The sequence below is a fragment of the Mustela erminea genome, chromosome 9 (assembly GCF_009829155.1).
Source record: "Mustela erminea isolate mMusErm1 chromosome 9, mMusErm1.Pri, whole genome shotgun sequence".
NCBI lineage: Eukaryota > Metazoa > Chordata > Mammalia > Carnivora > Mustelidae > Mustela > Mustela erminea.
In genome coordinates, this window is record NC_045622.1 from 105,236,621 (window position 1) to 105,255,723 (window position 19,103).

The following is a 19,103-nucleotide window of genomic DNA, read 5'->3' on the forward strand; positions in this document are numbered from 1 at the left end:
CGACTCAGAAGGGCTAAGTAGCTCCTGCTGTGGTTATCGGCCCACAGCTCTGGACTGTGAAAAGCACACCTGACCTAAGGCAAACACCTGAAGGTCTATAACCTTAAACAATTCCCAACTGTTGAGGCTGTTGCCCTACAGGGAAGGAAGTGCAGAAGGACCACAGAGTAAGTTTAACTTCACCTACATTCTCCAAGAGTGTGCCTCCTGTTGGTCCCTGCTCAGGCTTCTGTTTCCCAAAACCAAGAAAGCAGGAGACGGTTCTAGAGTGGGCCCCACTATCAAGGTGGGTGCTGAGGCTGGTCTCGGGAATCCTTGAGCAGCAATCTGTGCAAATATACCACAGAGCTGGGTGGTAAGAGACTGCAGTACCCCCCCCCCCCCCCCGCCAAGATAGGCTGCATCTTGCCCTGGTCTCTAGCAACTCCCAGAATTTCCCGAGATGAGTAAGTGTTGGGAAATAGAAAGAAAAGCACCTTCACACTTCCCTTCCTGTGGAAGCCACCAACCATCCAGAGTCCTCTCATTCCAACTGCTCTGAACAAATCTCTGTGTATCAAGAGGAGCTTGAGTTCCAGCACCACAGGGATCTGGGAAGCAGTTTGAGTCACAGGAAAAAGCTAGCTGGAACAGGCTGCCTGTCCATGCTGCCTGTCTCCTAAAGCTGTTCTTGGGGAAAGTCCCATCTGTGCCTCCTTTATTATGCGTTGTCCTTTATTTTCCCAATTGCATACACCACCCTCTCCCCTCTCCACCCCCCACAGCAGAGAACAGTTGAGCCAGGAGAAGCTGAAGAAAACAGCTTTTTATTTGTTACTATAAGAACCAATTACAGATTCCGAGGTTAAAAAAACGGACAAAAGATCTTTATTTCTAAGAATTGGCGTACAAAAGGCGGAGAGGGCACAGGGAGGGAAGGAAAAGAGAGAGCATGGGCTGGGGCTGATGCCAGCTTAGGCTTAGGGGCCTCAAACTCCAATTAGGAAAGTCCGGACACCGGACAGGAAGAGAAACCCCCATTAGAAAAAAAAGATAGACATGGCAGTCATGGCAGTGCACGTCCCCCTCCCCCAACCACCACCTCCTATCCATTTACTCTTCCCCCTCCCCCATCCCCTTTCACAAAGGGAGGCAAAATTTTTAAAAAATTAAAAAACCCTCCCCCCAAAACTGTCCAAGACAACTGTGGGTCCTACCCCCCAAAACAGGCTAGGTTCCCACAATGGGTCAAGTTCCTGCAGTGTGCCCTCCACCACCAGGTGTGGAGAAGCGTGGGAAAGGGACAAGCCTCCAAGTGGAAACACCAGAGGGCGCCCAAACCCTCCCAGGACACACACTCACTTGCTCCCTCCCTCACACACTCCTTTGATACTAGAGGGAAGGGAGGTTGGATGCCCTGGGCACCCGCCCTCTAGCTTTCAGCCCACCTCCCTTCCCCCACAGATGCTCAATCCTCCAGGACAATGGGCTCATTGGTGCTGGCAGGATGTGAGGGTGCAGACAGTGGGACTGGAGGCCGCACTGCAATCAGCGGTGGCTTCACCTTCAGGGGCAAGTTGGGCCGGCGGGCAGCGCGCCGCATTTCCAGATGGGTCAGAGCCTTCCGCAGAGCCCTGCCAGGAAAAGAAGAGTGGAATGAAAAAGGCTAGTAAGACTCTTGAGGTGAAACCCCAGATTTCAAACTCCAGTTCTGCCTTCTGGCCCATTCTTTCCTGACATCCCCATCCCGCACACAGTCCTCCTGGAGCTGGTCTTGCGCAGAACTGGTATTATCCTTACCCACCAATCTGGGCTGTCAACCTCTCAGCCCCTCCCATGGTGGCCTCCCTACCTGGTATCCTTTGTGGCCACAAACACCACCGGATTGGGGGCATCAGCTGGGTTTAGTTTTTGACGCTTGGCTGCTGGCTGCGAGCCGGAGCGAATCCCTGAGGCCAGAGGCCTTCCGTTGGCAGAGAAGGGGACCCCTGCTCCTGCCATCTGGAAAGTGGGGGGGTGGCGGGACAGCACAGTGAAAGAGGACTCACAGATTCCAATCAGAAATCAAAGCCCACCCAATCAGTCTGGCTCACTCCAGCTGTCAACTCACAGTTTCATAGGCCCGTTTCACCATAATGCCCCCCAGACCCCGGTTCTGGGTCAGCTGGTTTCTGTTGATTGGCGTCTTGGTACCCCGAGGTGTTTTTGGTTTCAGAGGCGCCTGGGCCACTGCCAAGGAAAACATAAGAGAAAACTTAAAGAACTTTCATGCTTTCTCTTCTCTATGTAGTTTCCCTGGGCATCCCCAAAAGCAGTGATGGGGAGAGGGGTCTGGCAAGCAATTAGCACATGAGTGTGATCTTATCATTCACTACGGGTAGTTTATGAGAACTGTTTTAATGAACAAAAGCATAGGCTGTTAGACTTAATCTCGTTGGACTTTGATGGTGAAAGGATGACAGAGAACCTGACACCACCTGACCGGTTCGTCCCCTACCCAAATCTTTGACGATGGTTGCCAGCGGCAGCCGCACCAGAGGATGAATCTTCAATGGAGTCTTCGCAGCCTTAGGAAGTCGAATGGAGCCTAGAGAACAAAGAAGAAAATTCTTGAAGGGGCTTCGCTATTCAGGCCTCTCCTATGGCCAGGAGCCACATCTACTCGCCTTCCCAAGCACTGTGGCCTGCCATCCCTGCTGTCATTAGACCTCCAGAGAACAGTGGTCTCTGCTCTGCTTTCTGGCCAGAGCATCCCGACCTGCCACTAGCCCCACCACTCCTGCCCTTACACTCCGCCTTGATGGCATTGGCATTGATAGGGGCATAGGGTCGCCGGGCAGCCCTCCTCGGCTGTAACAGGTCCCTGCACATGCGTCTGGCCAGACGGGTCAGCTTTGTGGTCTGGAGCAGGAATGTTTGCCTGTTCTTAGCCAGCAGCTTGGCCCGGTTGGCGCTAGTCGTATAGGGAGAGAGACTCTGGGCTTCAGGTCTAGACAAATGACCCCTCGAGTGTGGCTCCTGGAAGAAAGACATGGGAAAAAGGGAGAGCCCGGATGGACACTGGGGCTCTTCTTTCTTCCATTCTCCACAAAAAGCAATTTGCTCCTGCCTGATCTCCTCACTGCCATCCCGACCTCCCCGTCTCTCCAACCACCACCGAGCACCCCCTCCCCACCCACATGCACATCAAACCATCACCATTTAAGGGGTTGGGTGTTCTGGCTTTCACCTAAAGCTCCCATCAATATGCTTAACTGCTCTCCCCGGCCTGCTCCCCATCAGTCCTTACTGTTGTTCCCCGAGCAGCTCCCTCAAGCTGGGTCGGGGTCTTCAGCCCCCCATACTTCTTCCAGTAGATCCAACAGGAAGCACAGAGCCGGCACTGCATGTTGGGTGGGCCCCAGGCGTACCACTGGGCAGACTGTGTGGCTGCAGGAGCACGGAGAGAAGGGGGAAGTTTGGGAAGAATAGGTCACCTGAGCCCCTTAGGTCCTTGGGCCAGAGAAGACCTTACCCACCCCCAACATCCCTATCCTTCCCTGGAACTCACTGTGGCAGCTCTCGCAAGTCAGGCCTTTCTGGAATCCAGCCCCATTCATGCCGGGTTTCGAGCCCACAGAGATGATCTGGTTAGGATTTGGCTTAGTACTAATGGGAACAGTGTGGGGAGAAACCAGGAACTGGTCAAGGAAGAGAATCCTATTTCCACCTCGTGTCCATCATCATTTGACTCTTTGACCCTGACTCCCACCCACCGCCAATCTCTGAGAAAAGCATGAGCTGGAGGAGAGAGAAAGAAAAAGAATGCACCAGCCTCCCCCACCTACCACACTTACTAGGTAGGGATATAGACTTGTTTTAGTTTGCTGTCTGCTTCAGCAGCTTTCAACCTTTTCTGCAGGAAGGGAAAAAAGAAAGGAAGAGGCGGATCAGAGCATCTCTGCAGGAGGATGTCATCAACTCCCCAAGGCAGAGGTGAGCAGGAGGCCCCTGGTCCAGCCTCCCCAGCCCAGCCCGTACCTGCTGAATATAGCGGTCTGTGGTTTTCCACATGTAATAAAACTGCACTATGCTGGCGAGTGACTTCCAAGGCAGCTAAGGAGACAGAGGGAAGAAGCAGAGCTGGCATCTGGCCCCAGGTCCTGGTTCCCTCACCTGTCATCTCTTCCACCTCTCCGCCCGGCCCCATCCACTTACGAAGTCCTGGCGAATATCATTGAAGTCCTTCCCATACTTCTCCAGGGCCTCCTCAAACAACATGGCCTCGGAGGCAGACCACTCCTCCATCTCATCCCGACAGAGCACCGGGCCCCCCTGGGGCACCAGGGTAGACATGGCTTTAGCCAAGTCATAACCGTTCCTCTGCAACGTATCCATCGCATGGAACTACAGGGAAGGTAGGAAACAACGCTGATGGCCCAAACCCCTCTGCACCATGCCCTCGGAGACCCTTCCTCTCCTGTCCCAGGGCTCTGCAGGTCCCCAAGGAGCACAGAATGTCTGACTGCGCAGCCGTATCTGCTCACCAGCGTGATATCTCGGGAGGCGGCGGCTGCACTCATGTGCAGGCTTGGCTGCCGAATGGAGCTGCTGCAATCCAGGGCTCTTGCAAAGGTGCCCACAGCTCTGAGGGAGAGATTGAGAAGTCAAGAGAGAAAGAAGAAGGCATGAGTGGGCTGAGGAACCAAGCCAAATAAGGAAAACACCCATGCCAAGAAAAAAAAAAAAAAAAAAATCGAGTCCACCTCTGAGAATTCGATGCAAGATGTCCACACCGCCCCCAGCCCATCTTCCCCATCCACCCACCCCTCACCGGGCCACCACGAGAAACTGATCAATCTGCCGGTCTGTGAGAGGGTTGTCTGGGTCCCAGACCTTCATCTCCATCTTCTGTTGGTTCCGATTATCGGATTCCCCTGGGGAACAGGGCGATGGCAACATCAGGGACAGGGAAAGGAGGGTTAAGTATCTTGACACAACAGTACCTCGTTCCTCCTTGTCTCCCGCTTGGATTCTGTCAGTCCTCTCAATTCTCAGACTTCTCCTCCCAACTGTGCCCAACTGTCCCTCTCAGGTTCCCAGGGCCTCGTCCCATCAAGGTGGCAGGAGAGAGTCATGAAGACAGGGCAGCAAACTACTCCACAGCACACCATTCAGACACTACTGTGTTCCGTGACCCAGCAGCCGTATGGTCTGTCCTGTTGCTTACCCTCTGCCAGGCGATCTGGGATCTCAGCTTGGTATTTGCAACCAACTCTGATCTCCCCCTGATCAGCTAGAAGTGTCTTCTGCACAGGGTCAAACACCAGTGAATAGAAAAAGCAGTCCTGGAGACGGGAAGAAAAGGTTAGCAGGCAGCAGTCCTCAGGGGCAGAGGGCAGTAGGGAAGACCCAGAGTTCCCAGAACAGGCAGTCTGTCAGCCTATACCTCGGCACAGTTCTACTTTCCTCTGGCCTCGTAGGGCACACCCACCCCCTCCTCCTCCTCCCAGGACCTCTTTCTCACCTCCTTTTCCAGGTATTGGCTCAAGATATCCGTCTCATTCAGGAGGGTCACACTGCATTTCCCCCTACAGAAAAGAGGTCCGAAAAACCTGGGTGAGCTCCTCGTTCCCTCTCCACAGCATCTCCAATCCGCCCCCCCTCATCTTCTGAACAAGTGCAAGCAGGCCACAGTGGCCCGGATCACCCCGTACCGTATGTGTGTGGCTGGTAACGATTCAAACTGCCGAGAAAGAAAAAGCTCCCGGTGCTTCAGCTGATGTCGCTGCTGCTCCGATACCCCTGGCTGCTTTGATTCTTCCTCAAACTCCCCTGGGAGATGAAGGAGGAAGAAGCCAAGTCAGAAACTAATTCAGAAAGAAACCACCCTGGAAACTCTAACCCAGGGAAAACACCTTCTATTTACCAGCTGGTTTCTCCGCATTCCCCAGGCACCTGCCTCTCACAGCTTTAGTCCACCAGCTTTCCCACTTAGCGCTCTTCCCCATCACAGCGCTCCAACTCCCCATCGCTAACGTTTTGGGAATAGCTGCTGAGAGTGCACAGAACGCCACAGAAACCCATCCCAAACCCAGGCGCCAATGCTCAGAAGCCACTCATAAAGCACAAATCTGCCCACACGAGGCCCGACAAGAATATCACACTTGTCTCTCTTGCTAAACCAGCCTGAGGTCCAGAAACCCTACAAGGTGAAAAATCATCACACAAGGTTGTGCTTACCAGTTCTTTTCAGATTTCAGGACTCTCTTTCCTCTTCAACATCATGCAACCCTAACTACCCTTCACTGTCCACTTGGCTAATGATAAGTTTGTGGGGCTTCCAAGGCCAGGACCTCTCAAGCCAGGGCCAACACCTTCTTCCCCAGGCACTGCAACTCTGCCCTGAAACCTTGGTGGAAAGGGTTAACTTGGCTGGGGGCCAACCAAACCAGGAGGGGGCAGGACAGCCACAGGCCCAGGCTCATTGGTGCATTGTTCCCAACCTCAGGGAGAAGGGGGGTGGTGGGGGTGCAGCAGGCTCCACCCCTCGCCTGTGTGCTCCGGAAACCCTGGGCTAAGGCAAGGGGGGGGACCACACCCCCCACCCCCTCTGATTGGACAAGGCCAAGGTCAGCCCCTGCCAGATGGGGCTGTAAACCCCAGAGGGCCAGACAACTTGGTAGGCCTAGCTCCTCCTTAACCCCTTCATGCCCAAAGCTGCCTGAAATAAGGAAAATAATTTCAAAAGGAGGAACACGAGGAAGAAAGAAAAGAAAACCAAACAAGGAAAGGAAAAAAGAAACTAAAGAAAACAGAAGGAAATATGTTTTTTAAAGGAAGATGAAAGCATAAAGAGAGGGAAAATAAGGCAAAAGGCAAAGATGTAAAATGGAGTGGTGAGAAGACAGAACAGCTGAGGAAGAGGAAAAAGGGCAAGAAAACTTTCCTAGCTTCCTATTCTCTCCCTTCAATGTATTCTCATTACCTCGTGATCACAAAATTAGGCTGTTTTCCTATTACGCAGGCTTCTAAGTACAAGCTCTTCCTCTTCAACCTTGACCTTTACAATCAGCACTCACTGTCCCAATGTACCCAAAACTGTCCCCAAGGGGTCCTGCTTCTCTAAACCCCTTCCCCATCCCCTATTTAAATACTATCGTCTCTTTTACACCCATCATTCAGATACACAGTCTCACACAAGCCATTTTCTGGCTTTCCTTATCATGGTCTCTCCACCCTGCTTCCAACCCCAACGTGTAAAAACAGGCCTCCCTCCGCAGACCAGGCATTTCCCACCCCCAAACTCACACCCCTGCTTTTGGGCATGCTACCAGGGGAAACACCTGCAGGGACATGCCTGGGCCTCAGACCATGGGGAGGGGGAGTGGGGGGGGGTGTTAGGGTGAGGTGGGGGTGCACAGACACTCACTGGCATTGCTATCAGCCAGGCTGTTGAGGCTACTAGAAATGTCCCTTCGCCGGAAAAGGCACACAACCTTTGCCTCCACGTTTCCGTTTGCAGTCTAAGGGGATTAAAAAAATGGCAGTTAAAATTGGTCATTTTAAAGTGGAAACTCATAAAGAAGAAACTAACCACCGTGAATAAGGTTCTAAGGGGTGTAAATAGAAAGACCCGAAAAATTCTGAATAAAGAGACTTACACATATGGAGAGACTTCTGAACTTTTTTTTCCCCCAGACTTTCCCTCTCCTTAGACCCCCAGAGACAGAATAGGTACGTTCCCACCCAACTCTCTAAACCTTTCCTGAATACATCCAATGAATGAATGGATGAATATGAATGGGCCCTTAGGATCCCTTTGGTTCCCCGCCCCCACCCCCTGGCTTCCACCTGAAGTTAGTGACCTCAGAAGAAAAAGACACCCCCCTCAAGGGGGATGGGGAGGCAGGACAGGACAGAGGTGGGGCTCTGCTCCACTCACCTTGTTGAGCTCCTCAATCCGTCTAACCAGGTAAGGATTGCTAGAAGAATTTTCAAAATAGACGTAATCTGTAGGAGGAGATGGGGAAGCATCGGGAAGATCAGAGGAGGTGATGGGAAAGACTGAGCACCGGGGTAGGAGAAAAAGTAGGCCTGAGAGGACCAAAGGATAAGGGTCCAGGTAGCGAGGAGCCTGAAATGTGAAAGTGCAGAGACTACCAGAAAACAAGGGGTTCCACCCGTGACCACCTAGTTCTTTTATCAAATCCTTCACTCAAAAGTGAGCCTTAAGAGACGAGAAGCAGTCCCCACAACTCAACGAAGGAGCTGCACCCCTCTCTCGGCCAAGAGAGCAATTGTTACTGACTCTAGCGCAGGGTCCTCATCTTTTAGATCCCAGGCGCACAATAACGACCGGGGCGGCGGGGAGGAGGAAACCGCCCGTCGGTTCCCGCTCAGGTGGCAGAGCGGTCGCCTCGGGCCGCCCCCCCCCCACCGCGCCCCCTGCGTGCCCTGTCAGTTCCTTCGGAATCAGTTTCCCAGGCCCCACTCCCCGACCCAGGGGCTCCCCGACGCGAGCCTGAGAGTGCCGTCGGGGCTGCCCGCAGCCTCTCCGGGAGCCGCGGCGCCCCGCCGCGCTTCGCCGGCCCCGCACCCTCGCTCCCCGTGTTCCCGGTTCCGGTTCCGGTCCGCGCTCGGGACCACGCCGCCCCAGGCGCGGCTCCCCGCGCTGCCGGGTGCCGAGCCTCTCCAGCCCCGGACCCCGACCTCTCCCTCCGCGGACCCCGCAGCCCCTGCGCCCGGTACTCACCCCCCACCCGGTACATGTTGGCCGCCATGGCCGTTCCCGCCGCCGCCTCCGGCCGCACAAAGGGGTCCGGGAGGCTCGCGGGGGCAGGGCTCGGCTCGAGGCGAAGCCCCGAGCGCGGGGCTGGCGCTTCGCGGAAGTCTCGGTCGGGCCCGCGCAGCCGGCACCTCCGCTGCCTCAGCCGTCGCGGTTCATCCCGGCCCGCGCTGTCGCCGCCGCCGCTACCGCCTCACGCCCGGGACGCCGAGGCCAGCGCCGGTCCGCTCGGCCTCTTCCGGAACGAGCTCGGCTCCCGCCGGACCGGAGCCAGGCTCCGGCTCCCCCGCCCCCCCGCCGTCCTCGCCAAGCCCCACCAGACGTAGGGCTCTGCCGGCCGCCGGGAAGGCTTGCCCTGCCCGCCTCGGGGTTCGCCTCCTTCCGGAACACCTTCGGCCGATCCGGAGAACAAGGCCCGGCGCTCGGCTCAGGTCGGAGAGCGAGACCCCAGAGCTCGGCTACTTCCGGAAGAGATTCGGCTCCCTCCGGCCAACCGCGGCCCGGCGCTCGGTTATTTCCGTTGCAGCTCGGCCCCTCCCCCGAGGGCGGGAGAAGAGTTGGGCTTAACTCTCTGCTTGCCCGAGCCCCGCAGCTCCGCCTGCGGCCCCGAAGGACTCGCGCGCCTTCGCGCTCCGCCGGGTTATTTGCAAACGGCTTTGCCTGTTATTTGCATGAGTGGCCTACGCTCCCCTACCCTTTCCAAACTCCTCTTTTTCTTCATCGCCACCCCCACAGGGCCCCGGAGGCACCCAGCGGAGCCCCACAAAAGGACTGGGAGGCGACTTTGCTTTTGGTTTATTGCCCCTCAGCAGGCGGCGGGAGTCAGGGCCCAGGCTGGGGCTGTCCGGCTCAGCCAGCGGGTCTCTACAGTGTGTGCGGGGGTGCCATTCGCCCCCTCCAGGGAAACGCGCAATCGGGAATGTCTCGAAGTCCAGGAAAGGTCGGCCCCTGGTCCTAGGGGTTTCGGGTGGGGCGGAGCCGCGCCGCAGGGCCGGTGGGTCCCCTCCCGCAGCTGTCAGACGTCGAGAGAGGAGGCGGGGGACAGGGAGGGCGTTCGAGAGGGCGTGGCGGGCGCCGGCCCCGCGCCCCCAGCGCCCAGCACTCGCCATTGGAAGATGCTGGCGTCCTTGCCCCCCAGCGAGATGAGGTGCGAGTCGTCGTGCGTGAACCGGACGCTGGTCACGTGGCTGCCGTGGCCGCCGTACACGAGGCTTGGCGCCTGGGCGAGAGGGAAGACCGAGTTGCGGTGGCCCCGGAGCCCCGGGCCTATCCGGCCCGCCCGGCCCCAGAGGCCCCAGGAGGCCTCACCTTGGCACGCGCGCACGGGTACTGGAACAGGTGCACTTTGCAGAAGTCATCGGCCACGGCCACCACGCGCTCGTTGTGGGAGCGGCACAGGGAGTTGATGTCGGTGCCATCCGAGCCGTCTGGCCACACGCCTAGGACGGCGGCCCGCCTCAGTGAGGCCTCTCCCCTTGGCCACCCACGGCCCCGGGCCGCACCGTTCCCGGCGCTCAGGCAGCCGCGGCCACCCACTGGCCGCGTTCCAGGCAATCCTTCCCAGTCCCGACAGCCCAGGGCCTGAGGGGCCTCCCGGGCTGGATCTGCCGGTTTCTCGACGCCCACCCCTCGACACATGCCCCGCATTCCGAACCCAGGCCGGGCTCCACCTTGCCCCCGACCCCCCCACCCCTCCCTCAAGGTTCCAAGGCCCTGCTCACCATAGACGTGGAAGCCCAGCACGCAGGTGTAAGTGGCCCACTCCCGGTCTCGGCTGTCGTAGCGATTCCTCAGCAGCTTGCAGCCTCCAACCACATCCCCTGGACAGAGGGAGCCCACCCAGCTCAGCTCTAACCCAGCCCTCGGTGGGGAAGACACGGAGACAGGCAGGCTGGAAAGACCTGCGTGTGATCTGGTCACCGTGGTAGCAGCCCTCAGCCCAGGACAAAACCTAGCCCCATGTGCTTCCTGAATTCTTGGCTCAAGTTCTCCTGACAGCTTCTCATCAGTTCCTCCTCCCTAGATAAGTCAGTCCCTCCACACCTGCCCTGACAAACTTGTCCAAAACAACCTCTTCCTAGTACATTTTTCAAGTCCTCATGGGGAAAGACGTGTAAAACTGGGGGAGGGAGGAATCCCAAATCATAGTGTTTCTCCTCTGTACAATTCCAACCCATCTCCCCCTCTCTAAGCCACAGCCTCTCTACCTACTCTCCTTCAACCCCTCCCAACCAGGAGCACCCCCTGCCAAACAAATGAAACCCACCAGGTTACCCATTCCCCATGCTCTCCCTTCCTTCCACTCACAGTAAAGGATCTCATAGTCCCCAGAATTGGACATGATGAAACTCCCATCCTTGGACCAGTCAAGGTGAGTGATGAAGCTGGAGTGACCCTAGGAGAAAGGGTCAAGAGACTAAAAATGTAGATACTGTTTCCCCTTCTCACATCCCCCTTAGTGCACGAGACCCCCTTCAGGGAGTTTACCTGCTATGGCAATGCCCCCCCAGCCTCCAGCCCAGCCTCCTCACCACACAGCGGCCAAAGCGGCTGGACTTGGCCCCATCACTGGAAACGCTATAGATGTAGATCATGTTGTCATGGGAACCGATGGCCAGGTACAACCCATCTACAAAGACACTCACTCAGAGAGGGAAGGGCCAGGGATAGGTCTAGGTCTGGGGTAGGGGGTGGCTCCCACCTGGGCTATACCGGACCACTGAGAGCTGCTCATTGCCGTCAGTGATGTCCGACACAATCTCTCGGGTCTCTGTGTCCAAAACCAGCCACCTGGAAGGGAGGGGGTGGAAAGCCCCTGTGAGGTTACCTGTCCTGGTCAAGGTGGGGGTTGGCAAGTTGCAGAGTCTCAGAGACACCGACAGGAAGGCTGTGATGTGGACAAGTCACCACCAGTTTTTTTGTTTTGTTTTTTTAAGAGAGGGAGAGTGGGGAAAGGGCCAGAGGGAGAGGCAGAAAGGGAACCTTAAGCAGGCTCCATGCATAGCACAGAGCCCACACAGGGCTCTCGATCTCACGACCCTGATGAGATCATGACCTGAGCCGAAATCAAAGAGTTGGATGCTTAACCCCTCAGGCACCCCTAACACTCAATTCGTATGCTAGGAAATGGGAAGGGGCCAAGGAGAGAGAAAGGCTGAGAAGCTTCTGATGCCTCTAAGAAAGGAGGACCTAATGGAGTCGCAAGCCTGGCACTTCCCTTTGTTAGTCTCTCCCAAACCCTTCCCACCCCCACTGCTTCTCTATCCTAAGCTGCCACCTCCTCCACTCCCGGGTTTGGAGGGGAGAGTGGTTGAGTGTGATGACAGTTGCCACAGGGGAGCAGGGGAGGCCTGGGCTGCAGAGAAAAGCACTGAGGAGGGAGAGGTGCAGTTGGGGCCCCTGAGCAGGAAGGAGCCACACTCCTCCCCCCCCCGCCCCACCCCCCGCACACACCCCATTACCAGGGAAGCCTTCCCATACCTCCTGCTTGCCCCTCCCAGGAATCCTGGCTCCTCTCACCTCCCTGTGTTCAGTCCTACAGCCACAACTGCCCCACTGGGGTGGAAGTCAGCACAGAGACCAGTCTCCTGGGAGCGGGGGAAAAGGTGAATTTAAGAAGATGCCTTTCTAGGGAAGGTTCCCGAACGGACACCTCGTCACGTTGGTAACACCAAAGCCTTCTCCTCCCAAGGATGAGACGGGGAGGAGAGGGACAGTAGACCTGGGGTGGAGGCAGGGTGTCCCTGGAGCCCAAATGAGGTGATACTCAAAATATTTAACAACCAGAACTGAGCTGGGAAGCTGTGCTGGAGAATTAACCATTTGTTGCTGGAGCGAGGGGGAGGTCGGGGGACTCAGGGGCAGGGGGGCAGTGTTCAGAGGGCACTGGAGGCATCTGCACAGAAGATTTTAGTAGCCCATTTGGCCATACCAAACTGGCTGCCTCCAGGGAGAAGGGAAGAGGATGTTAGGGAAGGAGTGGCGGCCGCAGAAGCCATGGTGGGTGTGGTTTTGGGGAGCCAGGGACACGGGGCTCTACCTTGAGGTCAATGCTCCAAGCCAGTGCATGGCCCTCCCCATCCCACAGGCAGAGCTGCCGGTCGTGGCCACAGGTGAGGAAGCGGTTCTGGAAGGGATGCGTGCAGAGCCCCCAGAGCTCATCCGTGTGGCCCTGCAGCAGAGCATAGCCTGTAACCTCTGCCCCGCCTCAGTAGCTCTTCCCACCTCCTCCCCGGACCCCTGGGGGTGGGGGGCCAACCTGGATTACAGGGGAGAAGCCCTGGGCCAGATCTCCCCTCAGCAACGCATTCTTCGTGGTTCCCACCAGCAGCTCAGAGCCCAGCCCCTCCGCAATGGCCCGCACAGCCCCAAAGTGTTCAGGAATCTGTGGGATGGCGGCAAAAGTCAGGGACCCACTGGCCATTCCTCTTCCTCCTCCCTCCCCTGACACCAGCCTAGCCCTCACCTCCGCCTCCTGGAGGGCCACCAATCCCGGCCCCCACTGGACCAGCCGGCGGTCCCGTCCGCCGCCACTCAGCACAGTCCCGTCCCGCCGGAGACACAGGGCAAAGATGGAACCTTCGTGAGCGTGGGCCTGGGCCACAATCCCGTAGGTCTCTGTGGGCAAAAACATGAGTTGGCAAAAACATCTTGGCATCGGGGTGCCAGGAAGTGGGCCACTGGAGCAGCCCTGGCTGTCCCAAACGGAGTAATAACTCCCAGCTGTTGAGTACCGGCTGAACACGGTCTCTGATCCTCGGCTACTATTTTCCCCATTTTACAAACTGGACAACTGAGGACCAAAGATGTGAGGTAACTTCCTAAAGGCCAAACAACCAGAGGCAAAACTGGAATGTGAACCCAAAATCTGGCAGATTCCCAAAGCCCCAGCCCTGCCCCTTTGCCACGATGTCCCTACCCTGCTAGACGGCCCTCCTAGAGGGCCCCTTGGGGCCCACAGACAACCATCAACTCTCATGGTAAAAAAAAAAAAAAAAAAAAAAAGAACATCCTCTTCTCTGTTCCCACAGACCCTCTGGGGGACTAGACTCCCCAGAAGCCACCACCCTCAACCGCATACCTTTGGCCCCACCCCTGCCTGGGGTTCTGGAATCTGAGAGGCTCCGCCCCCAGGTGAGAATGTTCCCCTCTGAATCCCCAGTGAGAATGTCTCCATCCGGGAGGAACACAAAGCAGGGGATAAACTTGGGTTTCTTGTATTTCTGGGGGAGAGGCGAGCAGAGAGCAGGGGTCAGAGGGAAGGGCGGAGACCGGAAGTCACGGACCATTGCCATTTGGGGGGATCAGGGTCTACAGTACTCAGCCCAATACCTCCACCTCCATTCTGTCCTCCCGCACCACCCTGCACCCATCCACGCCTCACCCCAAAGACACCCTGTTTCCGGGTGAGGGTCCCGTTTCCAGGAGCCCCTGCTCCTCCACTCCAGTTCCAGAAGTGGACGTGGGATTTCCCGCTGGTGACAATGCAACTGCTGTCACGAGGGCTGAAGCCAACGGCCAAAACCGAGTCATTGGTACTCTGAAGGGAAGACACCAGATTCAGCCGTCCCAAGCCCTGAGCACCCTCACTTTACTCCACTTTTCAGTTTGCATCCTGACAGCTGGTCTGCGGAAGCTCCGAAACCCCAAAACAAGCCTTCCTTCCGGACCCAGGCCCTGGTCCCCTAAGAGCGCCCCCCCTCCCAGTCACTCACGATGCCGGGACCACCCTAATGCCTGACATGCAATGGATCTCTCCGGAGACCAGAAACTTCCATAGTTCCCTTTCACAGCCTCGGAGAGGCTAAGAGGCTTCACTCCACGTGACCCAGCCAGAAATGACGTCAAGGTACAGGGAGTCTGGAGTTTGCTCTGTACTCCGCTGCTCTCAGCTCCCTAACCTCACGGCCATGCCAGGCCACCTGGACTCCCTCCTCACCTTAATCTCAGCCAGCTTCGTGCCTCGGCTGCAGTCCCACACTGACAGCATGTGTTCATTGGAATCATCCACGACACAAAGAAAAGCACCCTGATCCTGAGAATGGGGGACACATCGATGAGGCCGAGTGAGGCCTAGAGGGGTGTGGGCTCCCAGTCATTAGGCAAGGGCTGCCATCACGGCTGGAACAGTCAGGAGGAATGGACACCTGGCCCTTTCTCAGGAAAATCGGCTTGGGGTTGGGGGTGGGGTTCAAGAAGGCCAGAACTTTGGAGGCGTCACTGGTGAAGTTCAAGGAGGTGCCTGGGCAAGGAAGCCGGGGATCTAGAGGCTTTGGGGCCGGCTCACCGCCACTGAGAAAGCCAAGGCTCCCACGCCCCGCTCGAAGGCCCCCAGTCCAATCTCCTGCAGCTTCAGCAGGGTCTCTGAGTCCCAGACGTGAACCACCGGCTGCAGGGGCTGGGGGCATCAGAAAGGGGTCAGGGACTCGAAGGAAAGCCAGGCTGGAATTTCATCCCGTCTGCCTGGTATTGGACTTTGGCCTTACCTTGCCATCTTTATCCACTCCAGCTGTCTGTCCTGAAGCTACACGGACACCATCCGGGTGGACGGCCAGGCTAAGTGGGGGAGGAGACGCTCTAGGGAAGGGGGTCGGTCTCTCAAGACCCCCCAGGACACGTCCTCCGTGCTTGGAGAGCCCTCCTGCTCCTCCACACCCACCCAGACCCCGTTCCTGCCAAGGCCACCGCCCCCACGCCAAGAGCTGCCCACTCCCAGGCCCTGGGCCCCTCACCATCGAACGCAGTCCGTGTGGCCCCGGTAATGTCTCTGGCCGCCACCTCCAGGGCCCCCTGGGCCTCCCTCGGGCCGGTACAGCACCACCACACAGGCAATAAAGTAGACCACCTCCCCAGAGCGCAGCACAAACAGATTAGAGCGGGAGTCACGACCCCTGTACCCATAACTGGAGTGGGGATCACAGTCAAGGAAAGGGTCAGACCAAGGGCAGAATGAGGTAGAGAGGGGGCAACAAAAGAGCTTCTGGCTGGCAGCACCATCAGCAAAGGATGGTAGGGGAGGAGTCAGAGGGCTTCCTGATCCCACGGACCCGGGGGGAAACCATCGAGAAGCTGGGGGGTCCCCAAGATGGGAAAGGTGGCTCCCGTGGGACTGGAGGGGGCAGGATACACCCAGTCAAGGCTGAGGGTCTCCGGGGGTGGGCCGCTGGGCAGCTCCTCAAGGCTGCGGATGCCAGACGGGATGTACATGGTAATGGGGCGGCCGCGAAGGAACATTTTCACTGAGATGCCTTCTACAGAGAGAAGGGGGGTGTCAACCACCACCCTGCAGCCTCCCTTTCAAGAAAACTCTACCCACCACACCTCACAGGTTCCCCACAATAGCTCCTGGGGCTGTAGCCCAAACCCCAAATCTGTCATCCCAGCTCTTCCAGACTCCTCTGTACATACCCAAATTATAGTTGCTCCTCCGAGACCCAGGACCCCCAGGGCTGGAGAGAGGTTCTTTCCCCCCACGGCTGTTGGGAAGAGAGAAAAGCAGAGGGATGGGGTCAGGTCCCAAGACCTAAGTGGGAAAGGGCAGGACGCAAGAAAGGAGGTTCCTCTAGATACCCAACAAGGTCTGCCGGCCTTTAGTCTGCATTCGGAGCATTCAGGGCCCCCAGGAGATGGGGACTTTCATCACTACATAAGAGATGAGAAGATTTAGGCTAAAGGGGCAGAGCACATGGCACAAAGCCCTAAAGCCTGTGAGAGACAGTGCGGCATGGCAAGGGGGGCCTCTCCTCTAGACCACCAGGCTTCTGGTTGACCTTCTCATTTCTCCATCTGTAAAATGGGACCAAAGTGAATCCAGAAAGGTACACCAGCCCTGCCTTTCAGGGTCTGGGATATGAGCCAGAAAGTCCTTCTCTCACCAGAGGAAAGTAACAGGTGAATTCCCCAAACAGCTCTCACTAGATCATAAAGCAGTAATGTTTCTCGAGAGAATAAAGGAGACCAAGAACAGGGCTCGAATAAACACTCAGGGGTCCTGAGCCCTGTAGGTACTCTGAGACAATTATACTCAGCCACTAGGATTTCCCCTTGTTCTCCAGAAATAAAGCCTGTTAGGACGCCTGGGTGACTCAGTTGGTTAGAAATAAAGCCTGGTAGATTGGGGGAGGGGATGGAGACAGGTGGAGCTGAGGGGTAGGGCTGAAACTCCGAAAACAATCATCTGTGAAAATCAGGACAGCTTTCGGTACCTCTTAGAATCTTGGAAGGTTTGCGGTGATAACAGTAGAGCCGGAGTCAGGAAGAGTAGGGTTTGAATCCAAGCTCTAGCTGTGTGACCCCAGGCAAATGACTTACCCTCTCTGAGCCTGCTTCCTCACCTGGCCAATGAACAGCAAGAGACCACCTACCCCCCAAGGATGTCGTGGGAACTGAATGAGGTGGAGAAGGTCGAGGGTTTAGCACAGGGCCGGGTACACAGCAGGTGCCCCAGGAGCACTTGTTCCTTTCTTCCTGTTGGGCAATGAGGTCCCCCCACCCCACCCAGGGAATTGAGGTGAGGGATGTGGAAAATCAAGAGCCTGAGCCTGGGGTGGGGTTGGGTAGAGAGGGGCGGGGGGCGGGGCAGGCTGGCCCACCTCTCCGTGCTCCCTGACCGCAGCAACAGGTTAGCTGAGGAAGCTGCCTTCCGGGAGAGTTTCTGCCGAGGCCGCTCTGAGGGGGATGAGGAGGAGGAAGAATTTCTCCGTGGCCTGGTAGGAGCATAGTGAGCAGGTCAGGATCATTCCCTCTGCTCGTGCTCCCCAGTCCTCCCAGCCCTCCTGGCTTCTGCCGCAGGACACTTACGTGTCAGCGCGCTGCGGGGACTGCACAAGCCTTAGGATCCCCGGGGGGCCGGGGGAACCAGCGCCACTGCTGCTGCTGCCCCCTCCTTCCGACTGGGTCCCACCAGGCTCTTCACTGCCCCCCTGGGGGGCTGGGGGCCCATTGCTCAGGCTAGGGGGGCCCGGGGATGGCTCTGTCTCCACCTCGGTCTCCGTCTGGGTGCCCCGGCTCACCAAGGAGGGGCCGCACGTGGGGGGCAGTCCTGGGGGCGCGGCAGGGCTGCTGGGGAGACAGTGAATCAACCTGATGCCCCTAGAGATCCCTGGAAGGAAGAGGGTGTGTGACAACAGGCATACCTATCTCGGGTTGGAGCGGGTGTGCCAGGGTCCTGCAGGGGGTTGGGGGGCGCGTGCAGCCGCAGCAGGCGGAGGGCCTCGGCCAGGGCTGCCTTAACCAGCTCCATCTCCTTCTCTTGCACCTGAAGCCGCCGGCTCAAGGACTGCAGGGCCTCCTGAGCAGGGCCCTCACCTGGGAAAAGGGCAAGAGGCACTCAGAATGTACCCACCGCGGGGAGAAAGGGTTGAGGGGATTCTGTCTACCCCCAAGTTTGCATTTGTCCAATAGGACTACCCCCTTCAAGCAGCCCCAGGCTTGGAGGGTGGCCCAGAGGGGAGGAGACGGGTGGTAGAGGATCAAGGGCCTCCTTCTGGCCAGGGCGGGCGAGGAGTCTGGCAGCGCTCCCTTCCTGCTGCTGTCTCAGCCTCCGCAAAGACAGGGAGTACCGTGGAGTACCAGGGGGGAAATATGGAGTACTGCCCAGGAACGTGGGAACCACAGAGTGAGGCGCAGCGCGGGTGAAGAGCAGGCGCCAGTCTCCAGGGAAGAGAGAGAAACTGAGGAGGGGGCGCGAAAGGAGAGGGGGACACGAGAGTACAGTCATCTGAGGGCTCAGACGACCAGGAGAAGAGATCGAGAATGACTGGAGAGGGTATCAGCGGAGACGCAGTCATAGAGAAGGTCCCAGGGTAACGGGTCAGAAGTAAAACGACCCACAAAACCAGGAGAAGAGGCCCAGAATAACGCAGGGGACAGAGAAACACCCAGGGGCCCAGAGTAACACGGGGAGTGGATGGCGTTGAAGAAGTTGGAAGTGACAGCAGGAGATCCAAATAACTAGGGAGAGCGACCTGAGGACCAGTGGAGGATGCTCAGAGCCCCTGAGGCCGAGAAGCACGCGGGGACGCCACCAGACAGCCGTGGGGCTCTGGCAGCGGCCGACCGGCCGGCGCTCCGGGAAGGGGCACGCCGCCCGCCCAGCCCCGTACTCACCGGGCCCCCCGGCCCCGTCCATCCGGCCCCCGGCTTGCTCCGAGCGGCGGCGGCGGAGGAGGCTTCTAAGCCGCCGGGGCCATGGCCAGGGAGAGGGGAAGGGGAAGCACCCCGGGGCGCGCGCGCGCGCGGGTGCCGTGCCACCCCCCGGGGGCGCTGTCGGGCGAGGGGAAAGGGCCTGGAGGGGGCGCTGTGGGGCGGGGGCAGCAGGCTCCGGGGCCCGCCGGGGCCTCGGACTCTCCCGGGGCCG

The 19,103-nt window shown here is 57.9% G+C and overlaps 2 protein-coding genes across 5 annotated transcripts; both read right to left on the minus strand.

Annotated features, from left to right (window-relative positions):
• Window positions 1-790: 790 nt before the first annotated feature.
• Window positions 791-9,245, minus strand: MTA2 (metastasis associated 1 family member 2). Its single transcript, XM_032357050.1, has 18 exons — window positions 8,714-9,245; window positions 7,904-7,971; window positions 7,391-7,484; window positions 5,676-5,793; window positions 5,486-5,549; window positions 5,189-5,306; window positions 4,793-4,895; window positions 4,506-4,605; window positions 4,177-4,365; window positions 4,000-4,074; window positions 3,816-3,874; window positions 3,530-3,627; window positions 3,269-3,408; window positions 2,769-2,997; window positions 2,477-2,566; window positions 2,090-2,208; window positions 1,832-1,980; window positions 791-1,613 (listed from the first exon to the last, which is right to left on the minus strand). Exons 1-18 carry the CDS (start codon window positions 8,739-8,741, stop codon window positions 1,448-1,450), a joined length of 2,007 nt encoding a protein of 668 aa, XP_032212941.1. The 5' UTR covers window positions 8,742-9,245; the 3' UTR covers window positions 791-1,447.
• A 166-nt stretch (window positions 9,246-9,411) lies between these two features.
• EML3 (EMAP like 3) lies at window positions 9,412-18,943 on the minus strand. 4 transcript variants are annotated; one of them, XM_032357046.1, is made up of 22 exons: window positions 18,854-18,943; window positions 17,881-18,052; window positions 17,546-17,803; window positions 17,338-17,451; window positions 16,154-16,221; window positions 15,873-15,996; window positions 15,478-15,648; window positions 15,232-15,301; window positions 15,033-15,143; window positions 14,685-14,780; window positions 14,130-14,285; window positions 13,827-13,968; window positions 13,212-13,363; window positions 13,005-13,130; window positions 12,786-12,917; window positions 12,266-12,333; window positions 11,448-11,536; window positions 11,278-11,375; window positions 11,054-11,141; window positions 10,468-10,566; window positions 10,055-10,185; window positions 9,665-9,965 (listed from the first exon to the last, which is right to left on the minus strand). In XM_032357046.1, exons 1-22 carry the CDS (start codon window positions 18,873-18,875, stop codon window positions 9,762-9,764), a joined length of 2,691 nt encoding a protein of 896 aa, XP_032212937.1. In that variant the 5' UTR covers window positions 18,876-18,943; the 3' UTR covers window positions 9,665-9,761. The 4 variants fall into 4 exon arrangements, with proteins under 4 accessions (XP_032212935.1, XP_032212938.1, XP_032212937.1 ...); XM_032357045.1 differs by having other exon boundaries at window positions 17,546-17,806; XM_032357044.1 differs by lacking the exon at window positions 10,055-10,185 and having other exon boundaries at window positions 9,412-9,965.
• Between the last annotated feature and the right edge of the window lie 160 nt (window positions 18,944-19,103).